The following is a 20,488-nucleotide window of genomic DNA, read 5'->3' as shown; positions in this document are numbered from 1 at the left end:
ATCTTATATATAAATATATATATTTATATATTAAAGGTTGTATATAGACTAACATAATCTGTAAATTTTTCTGTGTAAGCATCTGTGTCTATATTCTGCTGAACATGTGTCTACATTGATGTCTACCCCCAACTCTAATCCATAACTACATCAATAATTCTACGCTTCTCCCCTTGCTTATTTATAAATTTCCACTCCAACAGCAAAAAGTCTCCTTCCCACTGTCCATTATTCATTTACTTATTTTTTCGGTTACAGAATACACATACAGCATTCTCACAATGGTTACACCATACCTTTGCACTGTTCAAACTTAACGGCTAGGCGGTGCACTTGGGCGGTACTTTTGCCTTTGTCTGCTAAAAACTTGTGACCTTCACAAGTGTTTCTTCACTTTTTGTCCTCTTTTATGTGAGACGGAAAGGTTACAGAGAGCTGGAATTGGGGAAATGCCCTTCTTTCTAGTGAGATAAGACTCTGGTAAAATCTTTTTACTACAAGAGTAGGCAGTTGTTATTGAGAATGCCCTGTGTGCATTTCAGAATGGTTACTTTTCCCCTTCCACTGGCAGAGACAGTAGATGATTTTTGTTGCTGTTGGGGTTCTTTCCTGTGAGAACCTGATGTGGTTCCTGGAGGCCAAACTCATGGAAGTATGGACATTCTATCTAAGACTACAGACCCCAACTCTCGTTCTAGTGCCCATACAAATTCCAGCCACCTGTCCAAATTACTTCTTAAACCTTCCTAACAATTTATGGTTCCAGCAGACTCAGTTGCAGAAAAGCTGATCTTAGCCATTATTCTCTGTATTCACCTGTTTCTCCAGATTTAAGGTGGTAGTGTGCCCTGCAACCTCAATTATCCAATGAACGCAAGAAGAGATTTTCAGTTTGTTCATTTATTTTTCTATTGCTAGGATAGGAATAGTGACTTCCAAACTCTTAGCTTGTCAAAACTGAAACCAGAACTACCTGAATTCATTTTCAGCCAAAATGTATGAAATATCATTTGGAAGTTGGTCAAATTATTAGACTTTTTATCATGCTTCCACAAGTTTCAAGCAACCTCTGGATAGGAATACCAACAATTTAAACTTGAATTTCAGGTACAATGTAGTCACTAAAACAAAATGCTGTCAGAGAAAAAAATAAAAAGTTCTAAAATAATAAATTTTGGAAACATATTTATATTAATGGATCAAAACGATACAAATAAAAACAACTGTTTAATATCACAATAAGTCAAACATTTGAAATAACAGATTTAGGAAATATCTGTCATGAACACTATCAATAAACAGAACAGGTTAAGAGGTTGATTCTATTTATGAGTGTTATCCAGAATTTTGGACAAGGCCCTCTATCTCTCAGAACCCAAGCAGAGACTATGAACTAATGGTACAAAAGATGAATTGGGTTTTTTGACAAGGAAGGAAGGGAGGAAGGGAAGAAGGGAGGGAGGGAGGGAGAGAGGGAGGGAATTACTGATTTTTTAATGATTTGGCAGTTTCTCTAGAAGGTCTGCATGCTCCAGAAATAGTTGGCTGATATTGTCCCCTGGCAGCCTGTATTAGTCTGTTTTCACACTGTTGATAAAGACATAACCGAGACTGCGTGATTTATGAAGAAAAAGAGGTTTAATGGACTCACAGTTTCATATGGCTGGGGAGGCCTCATAATCGTGGTGGAAGGCAAAAGGCACCTCTTACATTGCAGCAGACAAGAGAGAAGAGAGAACCAAGTGAAATGGGTTTCCCTTATAAAACCATCAGATCTCATGAGACTTATTCACTACCATGAGAACAGTATGGAGGAAGCTACCCCTATGCTTCAATTATCTCCCACCAGGTCCCTCCCACAACACGTAGGAGTTATGGGAGCTACAATTCAAGATGCGATTTGGGTGGGGACACAGCCAAACCATATCACAGCTCTCTGCAGTTGCTGAACATACTTGCTTTCTTCAGTTTGTCATGGATCTGCCCAGAGCATCTCACTTGTTTTTGTAGCTAGGCCTTCTAGGCACCCAGGTTTTTCTTGTAAACCAATTAATTAGATAAAAAAAGATAACAAACCCTCATATGTCTTTTATAGAGCTTAGAAGTCACACAGATATTCAGGATATCATTGCACTTTAGTAAACATGTCTATTCATCTGACTTTTTCCATGGATACTTTGCAATACACAATTAATCAATAATGAAGCACACATAGAGGTATTTCCATTATGCATTGGATCTTTGATTTTTAAGGTTGTCGAAAACAATCACCTTTTCCAAATTATCTCTGTATCTTCTCTTTTCTCTGTCGTTTTACTCTATTTTACAAAAAAGACTGACCGGGCTTTATAGGTCCACTGTGAAAAATTCAGATTCTGGTTCAAGACATGGTCATTACTGCCACTATGTGGCTTATTTTGGAAGTTATTGAAAAGAAAACTAATTGGAGCTTTTGAACTTAAAGCTGCAAAACCTTGATGTGTTCCCTAGTCTCCATAGCTTATACTCATGGATATACTTTTTACCAAGCACAACACCTAATTAGACAATTAATAATTTATTTTAATTTTAAAAATCTGCCTCCTAAGTAGTTGCATGAGAAACACACATGCAAATGCACGCAGAAAAATATATGTATATGTACATTAAAAATCTGTATATATATATATATATATAAACACCAGGCTAATTGTATATATAATCATAAATATATATACAATCTATTTATATCTATTAATTGCATTTTCCTTATTTACACAAATGGATTTATATGCGTACTTTTTTGCACCTTCCTTTTATTCTTTTCAATGGCCGTGTAGTAGTCATTTGTGGACGTTTCTATTGTTTTTAATTTTTTTTACTTTTGTGTTTATTTCCGTTTCGTTATGGAAAATTGTACTGTTTATATACCCTGGAAATTATTATTTTGAACTTTTGCAATTGTGGAAATTTGCATGATAGAATTTCTAAAAGTAGTATTTTGGATCAAAGAGTAAGTATATTTAAAATTTTGAAACATATTGTCAATTTGCTCTTCAAGTTAGCACCACAGCTACTTTTCCAGGGCCTTTTCCTTTATCAGATATTCTTGAAATTTAAATTTCTCTATTTATTTTAAAGGCAGAGTCTTGTTATGTTGCCCAGCCTGGAGTGCAATAGCTAATCACATAGCACACTACAGTCTCTAACTCCTGGGCTCAAATGACCCTCCCACCTCCACTTCCCAAGTAGCTGGGACTACAGCTGTGCACCACTGCACTTAGCTTAATTTTCTCTATTCTGACTACCACCTCTTTATAATGAGTGCAGTTGCACTCTTTGCCATATGTATGTTGCCTGTCTTCATTTTTCTGTGAAATTCTTGTTCATCTGTTGCCTTTAATTTCTTTCCAGTTGATTTCTGTCTTTATATCTTAAGAATCGTCTTTAACGTATGAATAGCCAATGTTTCCCCAGGCTTTTACTTATATTTTGATTTACTAATAATCACTTTTGTTACTGAAAATATTTAAATTAGTAGTAAGTCAAATTTTACATATTTTTTTCTTTATGGTCTCTAGGTGTTTTGTCCTGGTAACAAATGTCTTTCTCCCATAAGGTTATGAATACATCTCCCATATAGTTTTATAAAGGTTTTTAAATGTATTTCCATTAACCAAACAGTTCATTCATATCTTCTTGTGTTAGTCTGTTTGCATTGCTGTAAAGCAATACCGGAAGCTGGGTAATTTATAAAGAGGTTTATTTGGCTCACAGTTCTGCAGGCTGTACAAGAAGCATGGTGCCAGCATCCGCTTCTGGTGAGAATTTCAGGAGGCTTCTGCTCATGGCGGAAGAGAAAGGGCAGCAGGTGCCACATGGTGAGAGAGAAAAAAGAGAAAGGGGGAAGGGTGCCATGCTCTTTTAAATAACTACTTCTTCCATAAATTTATAGAATGAGAACTCACTCATTGCTACAGGGAGGACACAAACCATTCATGAGGAATCAACCCCCATGACCCAAACACCCCAAACACCTCCCGCCAGGCCTCATCTCCAACACTGGGGATCAAATTTCAACATGAGACTCGAAGGGGACAAATATCCAAACTGTATCACTTCTCTTTATCAAAACCTAAAAATATAAATTAAACTAAAATTACACTTTACTGTTATCCATAGTTACATTCCTTGCCACAATTCGTATGTAATTAAGTTATGACAATGTTAATGGTTTATAATTTTTGTGACTAGTTGAGTACAGTGGCACGATCTCAGCTCACTGCAACTTTCATCTCCCGAGTTCAAGCTATTCTCCTGCCTCAGCCTCCTAAGTAGCTGGGATTACAGGTGCATGCCACCATGCCCAGCTAATTTTTGTATTTTTGGTAGAAACAGGGTTTCACCATGTTGGCCAGGCTGGTCTCAAACTCCTGACCTCAGGTGATCTGCCCACCTCAGCTTCCCAAAATGCTGGGATTACAGGCATGAGCCACCGTGCCTGGCCTGAGAAAGCCTTTCATATTGAAGCTATGTTGTTAGGTAGATAAAAATTTATGAATATTTATCACTTGCTAGATTGCTCATTCTATTAATAGGAAATATCCATTTTTGTTCCTTTTAAAATGCATTTTATACATAATTATGTTTTACTTGAAATTATTACTGTTAAAAACTTTTCCCCCTATACTTTGCAGAGTATATCCCTACCCATTCTATCGAGTTTTTTCTCTGTTGTTTTTAAATTAGTTATTTCAGAACATAGAAGACTAGATGTTTAAAATCAGTGCGTGAATCTGTCTTTTAATAGTTAAATCTAACCATCCACAGTTTTTATCCTCACTGATAGTTTCACACTTATTCCTGTCTGTTTATTTCCGATTTACCATGCTCTCTTGTTACAGCCCCCTCTTATTAATTTTTGCTGAATTAAAATTATTTTAATTTTTTCATGTCTTATATATAATTCTTATATTCTAGTGCTGTCTAATTTCTAATACTTAAATACATATGTTTTGTTCATCCGTGTCTAAAATTAATCAGCATGCATATGTTACATTGTCTTTATTCTCTACAATCCCAGCCTGGATTTTTTGTTTTTCAAATGTTCATTCTTCTGTCTTTTTATATTCTTTTTCTTGTCAATATCTTCCAGCCTTGTTGAAAGTCTTTGGACTTTCCTTTCAAGCGTTAATTTTAAAGCCGACATTTTAAGAAAGAAATTACAATAAAATATCCCCCACTCCTTCCTCCTGGATTCACTTTTCTTCTGGTTAGAACCCTTTCTTTCTCCATTTCTTACTTCAGAAGTCATCTTTAGAATATATGTAAATATAAGACTATAAGCAGCCACTACCAACTGATTAGAAATGGGACTTAGGGTGGAATTTATCTTTAGTTTCTTATAATTCAGAGATAATATTTCTAAAAGGCTAGAAAACATCTTAGAGTATCATCTTCATTATTGTGTCTACCTTCTTTTTACCTGGATCAAATGCATTAAGTATTGTTTGTGAATTTTTTCAACAACCCTGTAAGAGACATTTTATTATCCCACCATATAGATGTGAGATTCAAAAAGGTTGATTAACTTGATTTTTTTCATCAATGCTTCTAATAGTGGCTTCTTTGCTTTTGAAATGAAAAAAAAAAAAAAGGGTATACTGAGTTAGAGTTTTATAGTTACTCAGGATAACACTTAAAATCTTTAACTTGACACGTTGGGTACTGACTATCCAGACTCCAAACTCTCTTTTATTTTGATGAGCATCCTTAAACTTCTATTTCTAAAGAAAGTCTTCACCTGGAGTTTCTAGAAGAGAACTCTTCTACCCTTTGCTACCTGTTCCAGCGCCCAGTGTGCAAGGAGTATTAAAGTTGACAACTTATTGACTCTTGAGATGCCGTGTGATATTTCTTTTGGGGTAAAATTTTTCTGAAGTTGTCATCTATATAAGCCTTCTTTAGGCTTCCACACCTTACGAGTTATTATAGCCAAAGGAGAAACCAAGAGTTCCGAACTATAAGGAGTGAAATGCTCCAAATTTCTCTTGTGAAACATGGTAATTACCTGTTAACAAGCTGAAAGAGAAAAACAGTGGAGCGTGGTGGCCAGATGTTCTGAACCAATGTCTTTCATCACTCTCAGAATGTTATGAAATTTAATAAGTGTTTATTGAATCCTTATTAGTAGTAACCCAGCTACTAATTCAATTTTTTTGGTAAGATGTACATCAACTAAACCATATGTAAGCACCTTTTGGCTGTCAGTCACAGTGTGCCATGGGTGTACATTAATAAAAATGAGAGAGCAGGCTTGGGATTCTGACATGAAGAACCCTCTTCAGTGGATCCTGTCTAGGCACAGAGATGGTTGGGGCAGGGGAGGTGAATACTCAATGTGTTGGAAATAGGACACAAATTATGTCTCATCTCCTGCTCCTCTAATCAGGTGACCAGGAGGAATTGGCATTCCAGTAACTTCTCAGTGCCTAGCTCTGGTGTTCTAGGCCCTCCTCCCATAACTTATCCTTCATCTCAACTCTGTACGTGTGATTTCCCACAGTATTCAAAGGTGGAAAGGCATCCTGTGACTGCATTGGAGAAAATGATGGAGTCAAGTTTTGTCGGCCCCCAGTCATTCCCTGAAGTCCCATCTCCTGACAGAGGAAGCCAGTCTGTCAAACACCACAGGTACAAGTAGCTCATCATGGTGGGAGTGGGCACGTTCACACTGTGTGTATGCTGGGTGGCACATGCCAAGGACTGGCAGCATGACCTAGGAGAGACAACTGTTCTTGCTTCTCCTGTAGTTCTCTGTGGAGCAGATGCTCAAACACCTCACATCAGGTAAACCAAAGATACCGGTTTCCACAGCAGACAGCATTACCCCTGTAAGAAACTTGATGGAACTATAAATAACACCCATCAAAGCTACAGATCAGTTAAAAAAATAAATTGCATTCTGAAAAACTATTTTTAAAAATACGTTACCTGGCCTGCCTTTTCTAGATGACACAGTTAATGTGTAATTCTTCCCTGTGCAGCCTAATGTGACAGACTTCAGGTTTTCCAACACGGTTCTTACAAAATAAAATTTTCCATGGGGAAGAAGCCTGGTGAATCTTCTTCTTGGGTCTATAAAATCTTCTGTTATAAATGGGGTGGCAGTTTCTTACAAGCTCCCCAGAAATTGGCTGCTTTGGAGAAAAAGCCAAAAACGTAGTTATTTGACACATTTCATAGCATTCTAAAGCTAACCTTGTCCTTCAGTATCTTCTAGTCTCCACTTTTCTGTTTGATACATCAGGATTCTGAAACTCCAAATATTAAAGGTATTTGTTCTAAACCAAATGATGAAGTTTAGGACAAATGCTAGATTAAGGTATTTGTTCTAAACCAAATGATGAAGTTTAGGACAAATGACAGATACACATCCTCAGTCTTTATGGAAGTTGTCCAAAGATTTAAGCTTCCTTTTCTTAGTGAGATATACACTATTTTACAATTTGAAAAAATTATGAAAAATTAAACATTTTAACAATGAAAAAGTAAATAACAGTCGTTCCCAGCAATGAAAGTTGAATGTTGTTGCCCCTTTGTTGTCATATACTAGGCAATAGTTTGCACAACACCAAGCTGGACACATACATGATAGAAGAAAACTACTTTCTTCTTCACCTTTTAATGAGTTACATGAAATGGATTTTATTGTTTCTGGCCACATTTACTTTGAGATTTTTAGTCACTCTTGACACTAATCCTCAGCACTTGATGGTAATTTTTATTCTCATTCTACATGAGTAGACATTAAAACACTGAGAGTTTGCCATTTTAAAAAATATGGTATGAATCTATGTTCAATTTAGGATTGAAATATGTTTGGCTCTTGGATAATTGCTTTAGCTATTCTTACTGCAAGTTTTGATTTATATCAATGTTGCATTTACAGAATATTTTCCTGTGAAAAGAGCATTTCATTTCACTGGACCTAATGGAAGTTGTCTTAATTAGGGAAATAAGTTCAATATTACCAGTCTTTCAGAAGACGGATATTTTCCCCCAAATGGTATTTTCTCCTCCTGATTATAACACATGTTAAAGTAGTATTCCACCTAGTCAAGTAATTCAGTATAATATCATTCTAGTATTATATTAACTATATTCCGTCATAAATGTTTTAAAATTGATATATTTGTTTTAAAAGATCAGCTTTTAATATGTTTGAGCTGCAATATTACTATCCCCAGTTCTCATGTGCTTTTTTTTATGCTCCTTCCTAAACTTGGCTTCTGCTATGGTGTCTAGAAGTCACTCACAGATTAAATAAGGACATCTTTAAGAGACCTTCCTTTTTGTTTGGATCAACGACATTGCAGTATCTGTTAGCATACATTGTGTCCTGATAGATGGGCAAGGGTTGACTCACAAAATGCTTTTAGAACTTTGTAAATTATAGTTTAATATATCATAGCTTTTGTTCTGTAAAACATGCAATAGACTTAAACGTTTTCATGATTGATAACCCAGGCACTGATTTATATATCCTGGAAACTGCTCCATAACTTCCTGAATGCCACTGAGTGAGAAGGCCTGAATAGCTGATTGATCAATAGGCATAAAACTCTTTTTAAGACAGGTCACTAGTTCATACTGATAGACTTTGTTGTTGTGACAGTTTAGTGAGCTATGAATAATTAATTTCTTTTGTGAACTGCAAATATGACTCATTTGGATAACTCATGTACGAAACAAAGCTATTAATTCAGAGCCATTATTTCTAATGTTTAGTTCAAAAAAATCCCATCTGTTTAGAAAATAAATCTATTACGGCATGTCATATTTATTGCAGTATATTTTGGCAATGTAAGTCATTTATCTTTTTTTATTATTTTATTGTTTTGGAGATAGAGTCTCGCTCTGTCGCCCAGGCTGGAGTGCAGTGGTGTGATCTCGGCTCACTGCAACCTCCGGCTCCTGAGTTCAAGGGATTCTCTTGCCTCAGCCTCCCAAGTAGCTGGGACTACAGGCACGTGCTACCACACCAGGCTGATTTTTGCATTTTTAGTAGAGATGGGGTTTCACTATGTTGGCCAGGCTGGTCTTGAAGTCCTGACTTCAGGTAATCCGCCAACCTCAGTCTCCCAAAGTGCTGGGATTACAGGTGTGAGCCACTGTGCCTCGCCGTGTCACTTATAAAAACCACGTATGTAGGTGTTTTGCATTGAAGTAATTCCAGGGTTTTCAGTGACAGAGAAGACCCTTTGAATTGCCAGGTGTGGCAGGGGAGCTAGAGGAACTTATCGTGCGGAGCACCTACTGTGTGCCAGGCTCCATGCTCCATGCTTTGCATACTTCCTCTCTTTAAACCTCCACATCCCATAGCGAACCTAGGAAAATTCTTAAGTAGAACGCTGATATCTTCCTTTTGCCACTCCCTTTTCACACTGGCAACAATTTCTACCTTTTCTGTTTTCTGCCTTGCCCTGTACACCAGGACGGCTGCAGGCTCCCTTGTCCTCTGGTTTCTGTGGGTTCAGTGTGAGGCACAGGCATGAGATAGACGGCAGGGAGGAGAGTGAGGTCATGGCCCTTGTGTACCCTTCCTCCCTGCTTGGTTGCCTTCAGTATGTCCCTTTTCTGGGGCCATGGAGCCTGCAATGCGGCCCCCTCCTTACAATTCACTTTCTCTCTCCATTCTAGGAACTGCTCCCTCTCCTTGTCCCTTAAGTCAGAGGGATAATAATAGCTTCTCATAGTAGTCCTGAGACACGGCAGCCTCCTTTATTGCTTTTTTTCCCCTCAAACACTGATCACACTTTTGTATATAGCAAAATCTCTAGCAATGAACCAAGTTAAACTGCCATCTATGTCTGTCCGGGACTCTGACTGCTACAAGTACCTCCGCCAGCATCATGCTTCCAGCAACTAGTTACCTGCAGACCCAAGACTTATACTCAGTTGCAGCTAATTAACTCTAGCATCTCATCCTTCACGCCCTGCAGATCCCATCATTGCCATTGGATGATAGATGAAAGTAGGAAGGCAAGGAAGCAAATTAGCTGCTAGAGAGCTTCTCCAACTTGTGGGCTTAGTGAGCTAACTAGACATCCCCTGTTAGGCATTTAGGGACACACCACACCAGAAGTATCATGATAAAGAATGAAGGTATAGGGGCTAGGGACAGTGGCTCACGCCTGTAATCCCAGCACTTTGGGAGGCCTAGGAGGTGGATCACCTGAGGTCAGGAGTTTGAGACCAGCCTGGCCAACATGGTGAAACCTCATCTCTACTAAAAATACAAAAATTAGCCTGCCATGGTGGGGGGCACCTGTAGTCCCAGCTACTTGGGAGGCTGGGGCAGGAGAATCATGGGAACCCAGGAGGTGGAGGTTGCAGTGAGCCGAGTTCGTGCCACTGTACTTCAGCCTGGGTGACTCTGTTTCAAAAAAAAAAAAAAAAAAAAAAAAAGAATAAAGGTATAATAAAGGATGTTACCAGATATGATCTTCTGCTTGCACAAATTTAGGAAGTTAATGTTGGCTTGAGGAATATAGAGATTGATCAGTCACCTTGCCACAACCAAGAAAGTGGCTATTAACACTCAAATATCAGATTTTCAAACTCTGACCTTAAATAATATTTGCAAAGTCCTGTTTCGTATTGACTAAGTAGAATTAATAGTAATATTGATGGAAGAAAAGTGACAAAACCCCAAATAATATAGTGATATGGGTAAAATGTCTTTGAGAGACTGGTTTCTTTAGAACATTCATAAATTTATTAAAATTTCGAGAATGTTTTCATATTTCTTTCTATGGTTGTATTGATATTTACAGAGTTAAATGAGAATGCAGCACAAAATTCTCAGCTTCTTTATTATTTGAGCACCGCAGAACCAGTGTGACCACATAAACTAGCATCTCGTGGAATGTCTACACGTGAACAAAGTTCTCCTCACCAGTCTACAGTAGGGTTAATTAAGTGGGGTGGAGATGGGAATGGATAAGGAACAGGTAATAAGTCTCATCAGCAATGGATTTTTATAGAGTCTAGGTCTTTTCTGTACATAATCTATGTAAGAATTCTCACTTTGTTAAGGCCTGTGGTGTAAGCCACTTAAATGTTGTGCTCATTGATGGCATCTATAAACATATAGTTATTTAGGCATTTGGATGTATGAGTCAAATAAACTATATAATCAGATGTTTATTAAAAGCAAACTCCGAAGAAAAATAATTTAGTTTGTCAAGATTGATTAAAATCTGAGGTAGTGAACAGGGGATTTAAACATATGTTAATGAGAAAATGCCAATTAAAATTTGTTAATTCTATCACTAATAAGTGAATATTTTCCCCAATAAATCCCTTCTGGGCTTACTGTGTTTAGTTTTCATCAGTGTCTCATAAGAAGGCTATTTTTATTTCTATCAGAGAGACACCAACGATGCCTTGGATAATCAGGATGGATGGGAATGAGGAGCTTGAGAATTCCTTAAGTTCGCCTCTTACCCTGGCTGGAAAGTGGCAGTGATTTTCATCAGTCACGCTCTAACCTAGAAAGCCAGAAATCCAGGAACTTCCCTTTTTCTCAGTGTCTCCAAAGGTAAAATGGATTGGGCTATTCCTGATCCCATTCTACCACATATACTATATTCATGGATGGCCCCTGGCCTAGAACTTTGAGGACTTGGGGTGCAGATTCAGTGTTTGCAAAGTTTGGACAGCCACCTGTGAGGTTATTGCTATGATGTCTTTTGTTTGTTTGTTTGTCTGTTTTCATTCCACCTCAGCAGGAGTTTATCCTCTTGCTGCAGCCCAGGGCAAAGGAGTGGCATGCTCCATAGGAATGCCTTCAGAAGGACACCCCCGTCACCCCGAAGTAGGCTAGGCGGAATTGTGGGACCAGCATATCAGCAACTCGAAGAATCAAGGATCCCAGACCAGGATACGATACCTTGCCAAGGGTAGGTCTCAAAACAGCAGTGGAATTTAGGGAAGGTGTCTTTAATGCCATAGCTTTAAATTAAGTTTTAAGTTCCTTGGGGTTTTATTCATTGGTTTATTCATTAACTAGCTATGTATGCTTACTGCCATCTTTGTTCTACAAAATGTGAACCAACTTTAAAGTATAGGTGTGATGGAAATAGGTATCGGGAAAACATTACATTAGAAAGAAATATAATTAGGAAGAAAGTAAGTGTAGATATCTAGGCAATATGTTATTAGATCACTTGCTAATACAACTGGAAATTTCTCTTTGATTTAAAAAATCAAAGGAGGATTACAGTGTTCCTTCATCTGCAGATTAGGAAAAGGACTTAATTCCTGATAAGTATTGTGAACAATACACTAAACAATAACTCATGGCATATATACAGTATCTGCTTCCCCTGAGCTTGAATGTAGAATCTGGGTCAATCTTGAGAGTGTAAAGTCAAAGTACAACTTACTAAACTCATATCTGCAAGTTATTCATGGTACAGGGGTAGAAGGATGGGCTTTGGACACCATCGTTGCTGCTCTTTACAGTGCAAAAGATGTCCCTTCCTCTGGTGAACACAGATCCATAGAGGCCTCAAAGCATGGTGAGCTGAGTACAGGATGAATGTTAGCCATTATTCACGTAGTTGGCATAAACTACCCAACTTAGCATGTGATCCTCACTTACACTGACTGGACTTCAAATCCCATCTCTGCTCCTTACTACTAGTGTGACTTTGAGAATATTTTATGATGTGGTCTTAGATGCTGTTATCTATAAATTGAGAAAAATAGACCAGACACTGTGGCTACACCCATAGTCCCAGCACTTTGGGAGGCTGAGACATGAAGATCACTTGAGCTCGGAGTTTGAGACCAGCCTGGGCAACATGGCAAACACCATCTTTACCAAAAATACAAAAATTAGCTGGGCATGGTAGTGTGTACCTGTGGTCCCAGCTGCTTCGGAGGCTGAGGTGGGAGGATCCCTTGAGCCTCAGAGATGGAGCCTATAGTGAGTGCAGATGGTGCTACTGGACTCCAACCTAGGTGACAGAGAGACCCTATCTCAAAAAAGAAAAGAAAAATACAAATAATTGAGCAAAATAATGTCAACCCCCTGAAGATTGTTGGGCAGGTTTAAAACAACCATGTGTGTAAAGAGTTTGCAGTAGACACATAGTAAGCAGAGAAATGGTACTGGTATTTATTGTTACAGTAATTGTTATAATTTTTTCAATAATTTCAAGAGCAATGCAATCGGAGTTTATTCTAGAAATTTCAGAAATCAGTTCCCTCACTCAAGCCAGGTTCTTGTGGCTCTGTTTTTATCTCTCTGAATGAGCCAGGCCTGGTTTCTATGCTGCTTTGACCTGGATGATTTTTCCAGACTGTCTCTATCAGGCTAAAGACCAAAACAGTGGGTAGGTCTAGCATAGAATCTCACGTTTCTCTTTTCATATGGGAATGGGATATATCGAGCAGTGTCCTGTCTAACAAAGTTCAGCAACAGATTTCTTTAGGAAAACTAGAAGATAGGAAATAAATGGCTGGTGGCTAGGTTTATAATTTTGAAGCAATTCCAAATGGACTGTAAAAGGCATTTGGTACAGATTTAGGGTGACAGTTGCAAAGCAAACATAACAGCCAAGGGGTTCAAAATGTATAATGCGAGTCAAGAAGCAGTTTGCATTTCTCTTGGTCTTATCTGTGGAAAAGCAGGCTTGCATTTAACCCATAATTATAATTGATCATGTTTCATAGTGCCTTTTCTATGTAATTGACTAATGATGCCTCTTGCTAATGAATATGACTATATACATATACATAAAATCCCTGGGATGAATGTTACAAGAACAAATGAGGGAAAACCAACTTTAGAGATTTTGTGAGTGGACAAAAAACCCAGCCCATGCTGCTTTTTTTTTTTTTTTTCTACTGGGCACTGTTATGACCTTCATTCCATATGTTCGAGGAGTAAGGGTGCTTGGAGCCTACGCCAGGCTCAAGCTTGAACCATGCACATATCATCAGGGGCTCAGAGATCACATTACATGTTCAGGCAATGCTTTGTTTTTTTAACTTCCTAGGAGACTCACACTTATTTTCTGCATGGTGGTGGTTTTGTTTTGGTTCAGTCACGATTGGGTTGGAATATTCTCTCCAGCTGCCTGGTCACAGGTATTTTCCCATGTGTGATATCTACCAGATGCTGATAAATGGTGACTCTAAGTGTAAGTCACTGTATGCCCAGCACAATGAATCTCAGGGAATAATCTCATTCTCAGTTCTTATAAACAGCTATTTTCCACTCCCATGGGGCTGACTGTCTCTCTGGACTGGAAATGGGATTGGTAATAGAATTTCACAGCTAAAGGCCCTCTTTAAATTTGGCCCCAGCCTGGAGGAGGGGGAAATGAATTTGCAAGAGCCATCAGCTATCTGCTGCTTGTTTACCAAGCAAGTGGGCACTGTCTATGACAGTTAGGCTCCCAACGTATTTGGCTTCTTTCCTTGGCAAGAACTTCAGCCCAGCTTGAACCTAACGTCTATCTTATTGTGGCCTGGGGAAGGAGTGAGGTGAAGAGGAGATTCTTGAGGAAACTTTGTCATGACTGGAACCCTGGTCAATGACAGCCATGGTAATGGCTCAGAGAGTTTTAATTGTATCATGTCAGGAAAATCAAGCTAATGTATTCATATGCCAGACAAAAAGAGATGGGATCACAAAAGTTGGATTCACATCTTAGAAGTAGATAAAATTCAAAATATACTAAATACCTACCACACCTAGCTAGCAACTTTATATACTTCCTTCAGTTATTCTTTAGAAATATTATGGATAAGCACAATAAGGATATCAGCATTTAAATGGCTAGCCCAATGTGACATACACAGTCCCATGTAAAAGAGCTGAGATTGAATACTGGCTTTTCTGACTAACTAAACCACTAAATCAACAAGGAATATGAAGAAAACCACATTTATGGCTGATGATTTGTAAATGGAGTATGTAATTTTCTGACTTCAGAGGAAAGTGTGGATTCCTTCAGAATAGTCTGTTCATTCATTGTCATGTGCCCTAGGAACTGAGAGGGTTTGGAGTCTCCTAGAGAAACACAAATTCCTTAGCATGACTCATGAATGACTGGGAACCAAACCAAGTGACTAATACTTGGAATCTTTCTTCTTTAAAAGAATGCTTCGACTCACATAGTTACAGACAAGATGCATTTGTAATTTCTTTGTTGAGGATGAGAGGAAGACTGGCCCAAAACGAAATGACAAGCTCATGGACAGAACTTGTGGAAGCATCAGTGGCCCTCAAGGGATACAGAACTTTGAATCCTCTGACTCAGAAATTACATCTAGAAATGTAGCTCTCACTTAAACTTCTGCTGGAATACCAGTGCTGGGACACTCATAGCATCTCTGGGGGGACATGAGGCTTGCCACTGTGTCTCTAGTAGAACAGGGCAGAGACATTATTTCAATTAGTCCTCAGAAAAATTCCCCTTCCCTCTGAGCAATCAAGTTAGTGTTATTACCTGATTGTTTTAATTGATGGCAAAATTAAAGTGAGGCTGCCATTTGCCTGAGATTCCAGAGCATATAGTAATTTTAGAACTTGAAATCATGTCTAATTCAAAACAAAATCACAGTTAGGAAAGTTCTCATTGTTTACAACTCATCTTCATGTCATGGTAACATTTTAAATTTTGGTTGTTGCCAGGCATGTGTTCAAAGCCTGACTTGGAAAGTAACACATAATAGTCCACTGCAATTCCTCTTTCTCATCTAAATCCTTTAGTCAGACCTCTGGCAAATGAGAAGAATGCTCAAAGTTTGGCGTGAATTGCCTTTGATTATGTCTTAGTCATGTCACCTAGTTGACTTGTTGAATTTACAATTTAAAAACATTCTCTAAGATACTTGCACCTTTATCCAACTGTTTAGATCCAAGTGTAAGAATTTTTACCTATCACCATCGCGTATCAACTTAGCAGATTCTACCTGCTGGTATACCCTGATGATATTTATGTGAAATGCTATCCTGGCTACATTTCTTGTCCCTGTTTCACTGGTGAACCTGACAGGCAGACTTTCTATATTTTCATACATACAAATCATGCTAACAGGATGGTGCTGAGAGCAAAACAAAAGCCTGAATTTTGTTTCCTTACTTCTTGTTGAAAGTGATTTATTGATTTGAACTTTTAGGCTCATATTTTCAGTTATATAACACTAATGAGAATGGAGTAATATTCCCCAAGAATTTCCAAATATGTTGCTGTGCAGTTTGTATGAATAAAGATTACATATCCCCGAAAAGGTATTCTGGTTCACCTTAGGATATATTCATTCATTAGCAACCTCTAACATTGACAGTAATAATTAGAATAAGACAACTTGGGTTTAAATTCTCTGTGTGACTCTTACTAAAGATATAATTTTGGGAAAATCATCTTAGTCTATTTTACTCATCCATTAAATATAATAATAGATAAACGACAAGGTTTTTAAAAAATAAAACAAGTTAATTGGAGGTGAAAGTGATTTTTACAAGCACTGTACAGATATTAGCTGTTGTTATTAAGTTTGAAAACAGACATTAAGTAGGATATAAAGGGGGAGTTTACCTTGAAGACTTCTTTATGTATTCATGTGTTCACTTGGTTAAAGTGTATTGATTATCAATTCCGTATTAGGCACAGTAAGAGAGGATGGGACTACAGAGGCCTCAATCTCTTCCCTGTCTGTGTTCACTGTCTGGTGGAAAGACCTCTAATTTGCTCCCAATCATGTCCTTACAATAAAGATTTGTATTTAGTATGCAACACACTGCATTGCAATTAGTATCTACATGTATAAACATGATTTTCATTTACATAATAATGGAAGTCAAGGAAATGAGATTTATTGTATGGAAGGTTGATACGTTTAAATTGTGTCAAAATTTGAATGTTTAACATTTAAATTAGGGACAAATAACTAAGAAATAGAATAAGACACTACTGTTCAAGTTCCAAAACCCCATTTCTACAAATCTGCTATGTACCTGTCCCATTTTCTGTCCCTGAACAGCACAGAGGAGAAAGATTTACTAGCCCTGAACAGGCAATAAGGGAAGTTAGAAGATTCTGCTGTATTCAAATGACTTGCAATGGCATATTGGCGTTCTTGACAAGTCCTTGCCATGGACCAAAGAACTACCTTACTTGGTTTCTTGGTTACTTGGTTGTAAGGAAAGATGCTAGATGCATAGAAGCCCTATGAGACCCACTTCATATTCAGCCCCAGGCAGGTAGAGGAATCGTTATCCTCCCACTCCCATCTGCTGGCTCGGCAATCTGGCAGTGAGGTGGTTCCTTTAGAGCACAGTGCCAGTGGAAATTGGATTTGGATCCCCTAAAATCGGTGTGAAGCAGAAAAACTCGTGATTGTAGTACCTGGATGCTTAATATTGGGCTTCTTGATTGGCTTCAACTAGGGTGGCCACAACAAGTCTACTGGGCTAACCCAGGGCTGAGAGGGTGGTCGAGTTGATGGAGTGGACTAATGCCATTATGGGTGTCCTGTTTGTCACAATGGAAAGGCCACACTTACCTGCTCAATCCCCATTTACTTTGTATTCTAGGATAGAGGTCAGGAAGACTATATCCCACCTGCCTATACAGCTGTGGTGTGTTGAAAGACCCCTGGACTTAAAGTAAGAAGATCTGGGTTTGAGTCTCAGTCTGTCACTTATTTTCTGTGTGACCTTGGGCAAGTCACTTCACCTATCTGAGCTTCAGTTTACTTCTCTGTTTAACTGGGAATCTATTATCCGTCTCATGGGGTTGCTGTGAGAATTCAGTGAGATGGTGCATGTGAAAAGTGCTTTGTGGATTGAGTATTGCTCTAACAAAGCCCAGCAGAAGGCAGAAGGAGTAACACTGTGTTTCTTTTTCAGGTATTCATCCAATGGTTTAAAAACTCAACGAAATACATCAATAAATATGCAACTGCCTTCAAGAGAGACAAACCCCTATTTTAATAGCTTGGAGCAAAAGGACCTGGTGGGCTATTCATCCACAAGGGCCAGTTCTGTGCCCATCATCCCTTCAGTGGGTTTAGAGGAAACCTGCCTGCAAATGCCAGGGATTTCTGAAGTCAAAAGCATCAAATGGTGCAAAAACTCCTATTCAGCTGACGTTGTCAATGTGAGTATTCCAGTCAGCGATTGTCTTATAGCAGAACAACAGGAAGTGAAAATATTGCTAGAAACTGTCCAGGAGCAGATCCGAATTCTGACTGATGCCAGACGGTCAGAAGACTACGAACTGGCCAGCGTAGAAACCGAGGACAGTGCAAGCGAAAACACAGCCTTTCTCCCCCTGAGTCCCACGGCCAAATCAGAACGAGAGGCACAATTTGTCTTAAGAAATGAAATACAAAGAGACTCTGCATTGACCAAGTGACTGGAGATGTAGGAATCTGTGCATTCTATGCTTTGCTCAACAGGAAAGAGAGGAAATCAAATACAAATTATTTATATGCATTAATTTAAGAGCATCTACTTAGAAGAAACCAAATAGTCTATCGCCCTCATATCATAGTGTTTTTTAACAAAATATTTTTTTAAGGGAAAGAAATGTTTCAGGAGGGATAAAGCTTACCATTAAAGCTTTGGGGTAGAATTCTGAATCCAATTTCAGTTAGTCCCAACACTGTCCTCTTTGGCTCTTAGAAGATGTGGGCAATTCAGACCCTTGGCCCCACAAGTGCCAGTGTCTCATGAAAACACACTGGTTTCAAAAAGAGGAGAGCTGCATCCTGCAGTTGGATGCGCCAGTGAGCAGGTGGCCCTTGCCATTTGGCTTGCCAGTCCCAAGCCCTAAATTTCTATTCACCCAATAGCCTCATCACAGGTTATGTCATGTCGAGAAATGTAGTGTTTTCTATTTGATTTTTGGAGAATGCCACAAAAGACTCTGCAATGGGGAGGAGGACAGGAGATAGAAGGAGAAACCGGGGGCAATCTTAACTACTCTTGTGTGCCACCTTCCTCTGAGATTTGAATGCACAGATCTCAGCTGGAGGTATGAAATTATTACAGAAAAAGAGACAAACAAGTCACTATGTCGTGTCACTAAAATCATGCTAATAGAAATGTTTTTCCTTGAGATTGTTTAGAGGCTCTGGAGGAGCGTTTCTCAGTTTTTGTGTGCCTGTGTGCACATGTGTGTGCGAGCGTGTGTGTGTGTGGACTTGCTCACGCGGACACATATGCTGTAAGCACATGTGTTCATTGTGCGTATGTGTGTGCATGTGTGCGCGTATTACGCTTGCTAAAATTTGTTCTGAAACATCAGGGAATCTAATATTCAGAAAAAGTATTTCCCTCTTAGATCTGTTCACTTTAAATTTTTCCATTAAGTATAAAGTTCAGTTAGTTCTTAAATCAAGGTCACTTGCATGGTGGGGTCGTATAAAACTCTTGACACTGTCTAGACCATTTTCTGATGTGAATACTTTTGAGAGGATCAACTATTGGCTCATTAATGATATCAGTATCATAAGGTGAGTTAATTGAGGGTGTGTGTTTATTTTGAATCATGCCTACTTAAATTATTAACACAAGACAGTTAACAAATTGACAGTTACCATTTGCTTTCTCATCATCCTCATTGCTATTTATTTTATAGCAAGTCTACTATGTGTGGACCAAGGCTTTGGCTTCTGTGGTTAGTATGGGAAGAATAAATTGTTGAAATAAAAAAACCCAGACTATTCAGTTCACAAGAAGCCCCCCAAGAGAACAGTAAATTGTGTTGTATGTTCATTTGGAATAAAGCAATATTTTTACCACTGCTAAGGTGAACTGAAACCTCTCCTGAAGATTTGTCTGTTTATTTACCCTCACTTTCATGGGACATATGAGGAAATTAGTGTTCACATACCCAGTCTTTTTCCAATTATTGGTGGTGTTGAGTTGTTATGTTTACACTGTTTTAAATAAAAAGGCACCGTATTTGAAAGCATAAAAGATTTCTTTTACTGCAGTTTGGGAAGACCTTGGTTAAAATCTCTTGGTGGAAGACACATTCCATGGAAAAGGAATATAACTATTTCTGAGTCAAGCAGTGAATATATACAGTTCTTATTTCAGGTTAAGTTGTTTCTGTTGAAAATACATTGCAAATTGCTCTTTGGGAACATCCGTTATTAGACATATTGTCATCCAGAAAAAAGAAAGAGCACTATGTATTTATCAGAACTACTTAATAGAAATTCAAAGTCTCAGATGTTGAAACACTGGTAAAAACGCACTTTATATTTAACAAAAGGTTGTGTGATATTTATTATTTGTTCTGTTATAGTTCCATTGTTTTGAATATGGAGGTGATATTGGTAGAATTTCAAAAGATTATTATAAATTTGTAATGTCTAGATCATCTGAGTTCTCATTTAAAAATACATCTATGGGAACATTTTAGAAAATGGTCTTAAAAACCAACAGGTCTATAAAAACCCAATAAGTTGG

General features: G+C 38.2%; 1 protein-coding gene across 6 annotated transcripts in view; it reads left to right on the top strand.

Moving 5' to 3' along the window:
- Window positions 1-19,821, top strand: part of NRG3 (neuregulin 3) — a 1,213,654-nt gene extending 1,193,833 nt beyond the window's left edge. For 4 of the 6 annotated variants that reach the window (XM_011995217.1, XM_011995216.1, XM_011995220.1 and 1 more), the window contains 3 exons: window positions 6,545-6,672; window positions 11,775-11,945; window positions 17,915-19,821. In XM_011995217.1, the coding sequence (XP_011850607.1) occupies window positions 6,545-6,672; window positions 11,775-11,945; window positions 17,915-18,422 (807 nt within the window). In that variant the 3' untranslated portion in view covers window positions 18,423-19,821. Of the gene's footprint in view, window positions 1-6,544; window positions 6,673-11,774; window positions 11,946-17,599; window positions 17,672-17,914 lie in introns of all 6 variants that reach the window. The other 2 variants (XM_011995221.1, XM_011995219.1) reach the window with 1 other exon arrangement.
- The last annotated feature ends 667 nt before the right edge of the window (window positions 19,822-20,488 follow it).

The sequence above is a fragment of the Mandrillus leucophaeus genome, unplaced genomic scaffold (genome assembly GCF_000951045.1).
Source record: "Mandrillus leucophaeus isolate KB7577 unplaced genomic scaffold, Mleu.le_1.0 Scaffold478, whole genome shotgun sequence".
Taxonomy (NCBI): Eukaryota; Metazoa; Chordata; class Mammalia; order Primates; family Cercopithecidae; genus Mandrillus; species Mandrillus leucophaeus.
This window is presented reverse-complemented; position numbering and strand designations above follow the sequence as displayed.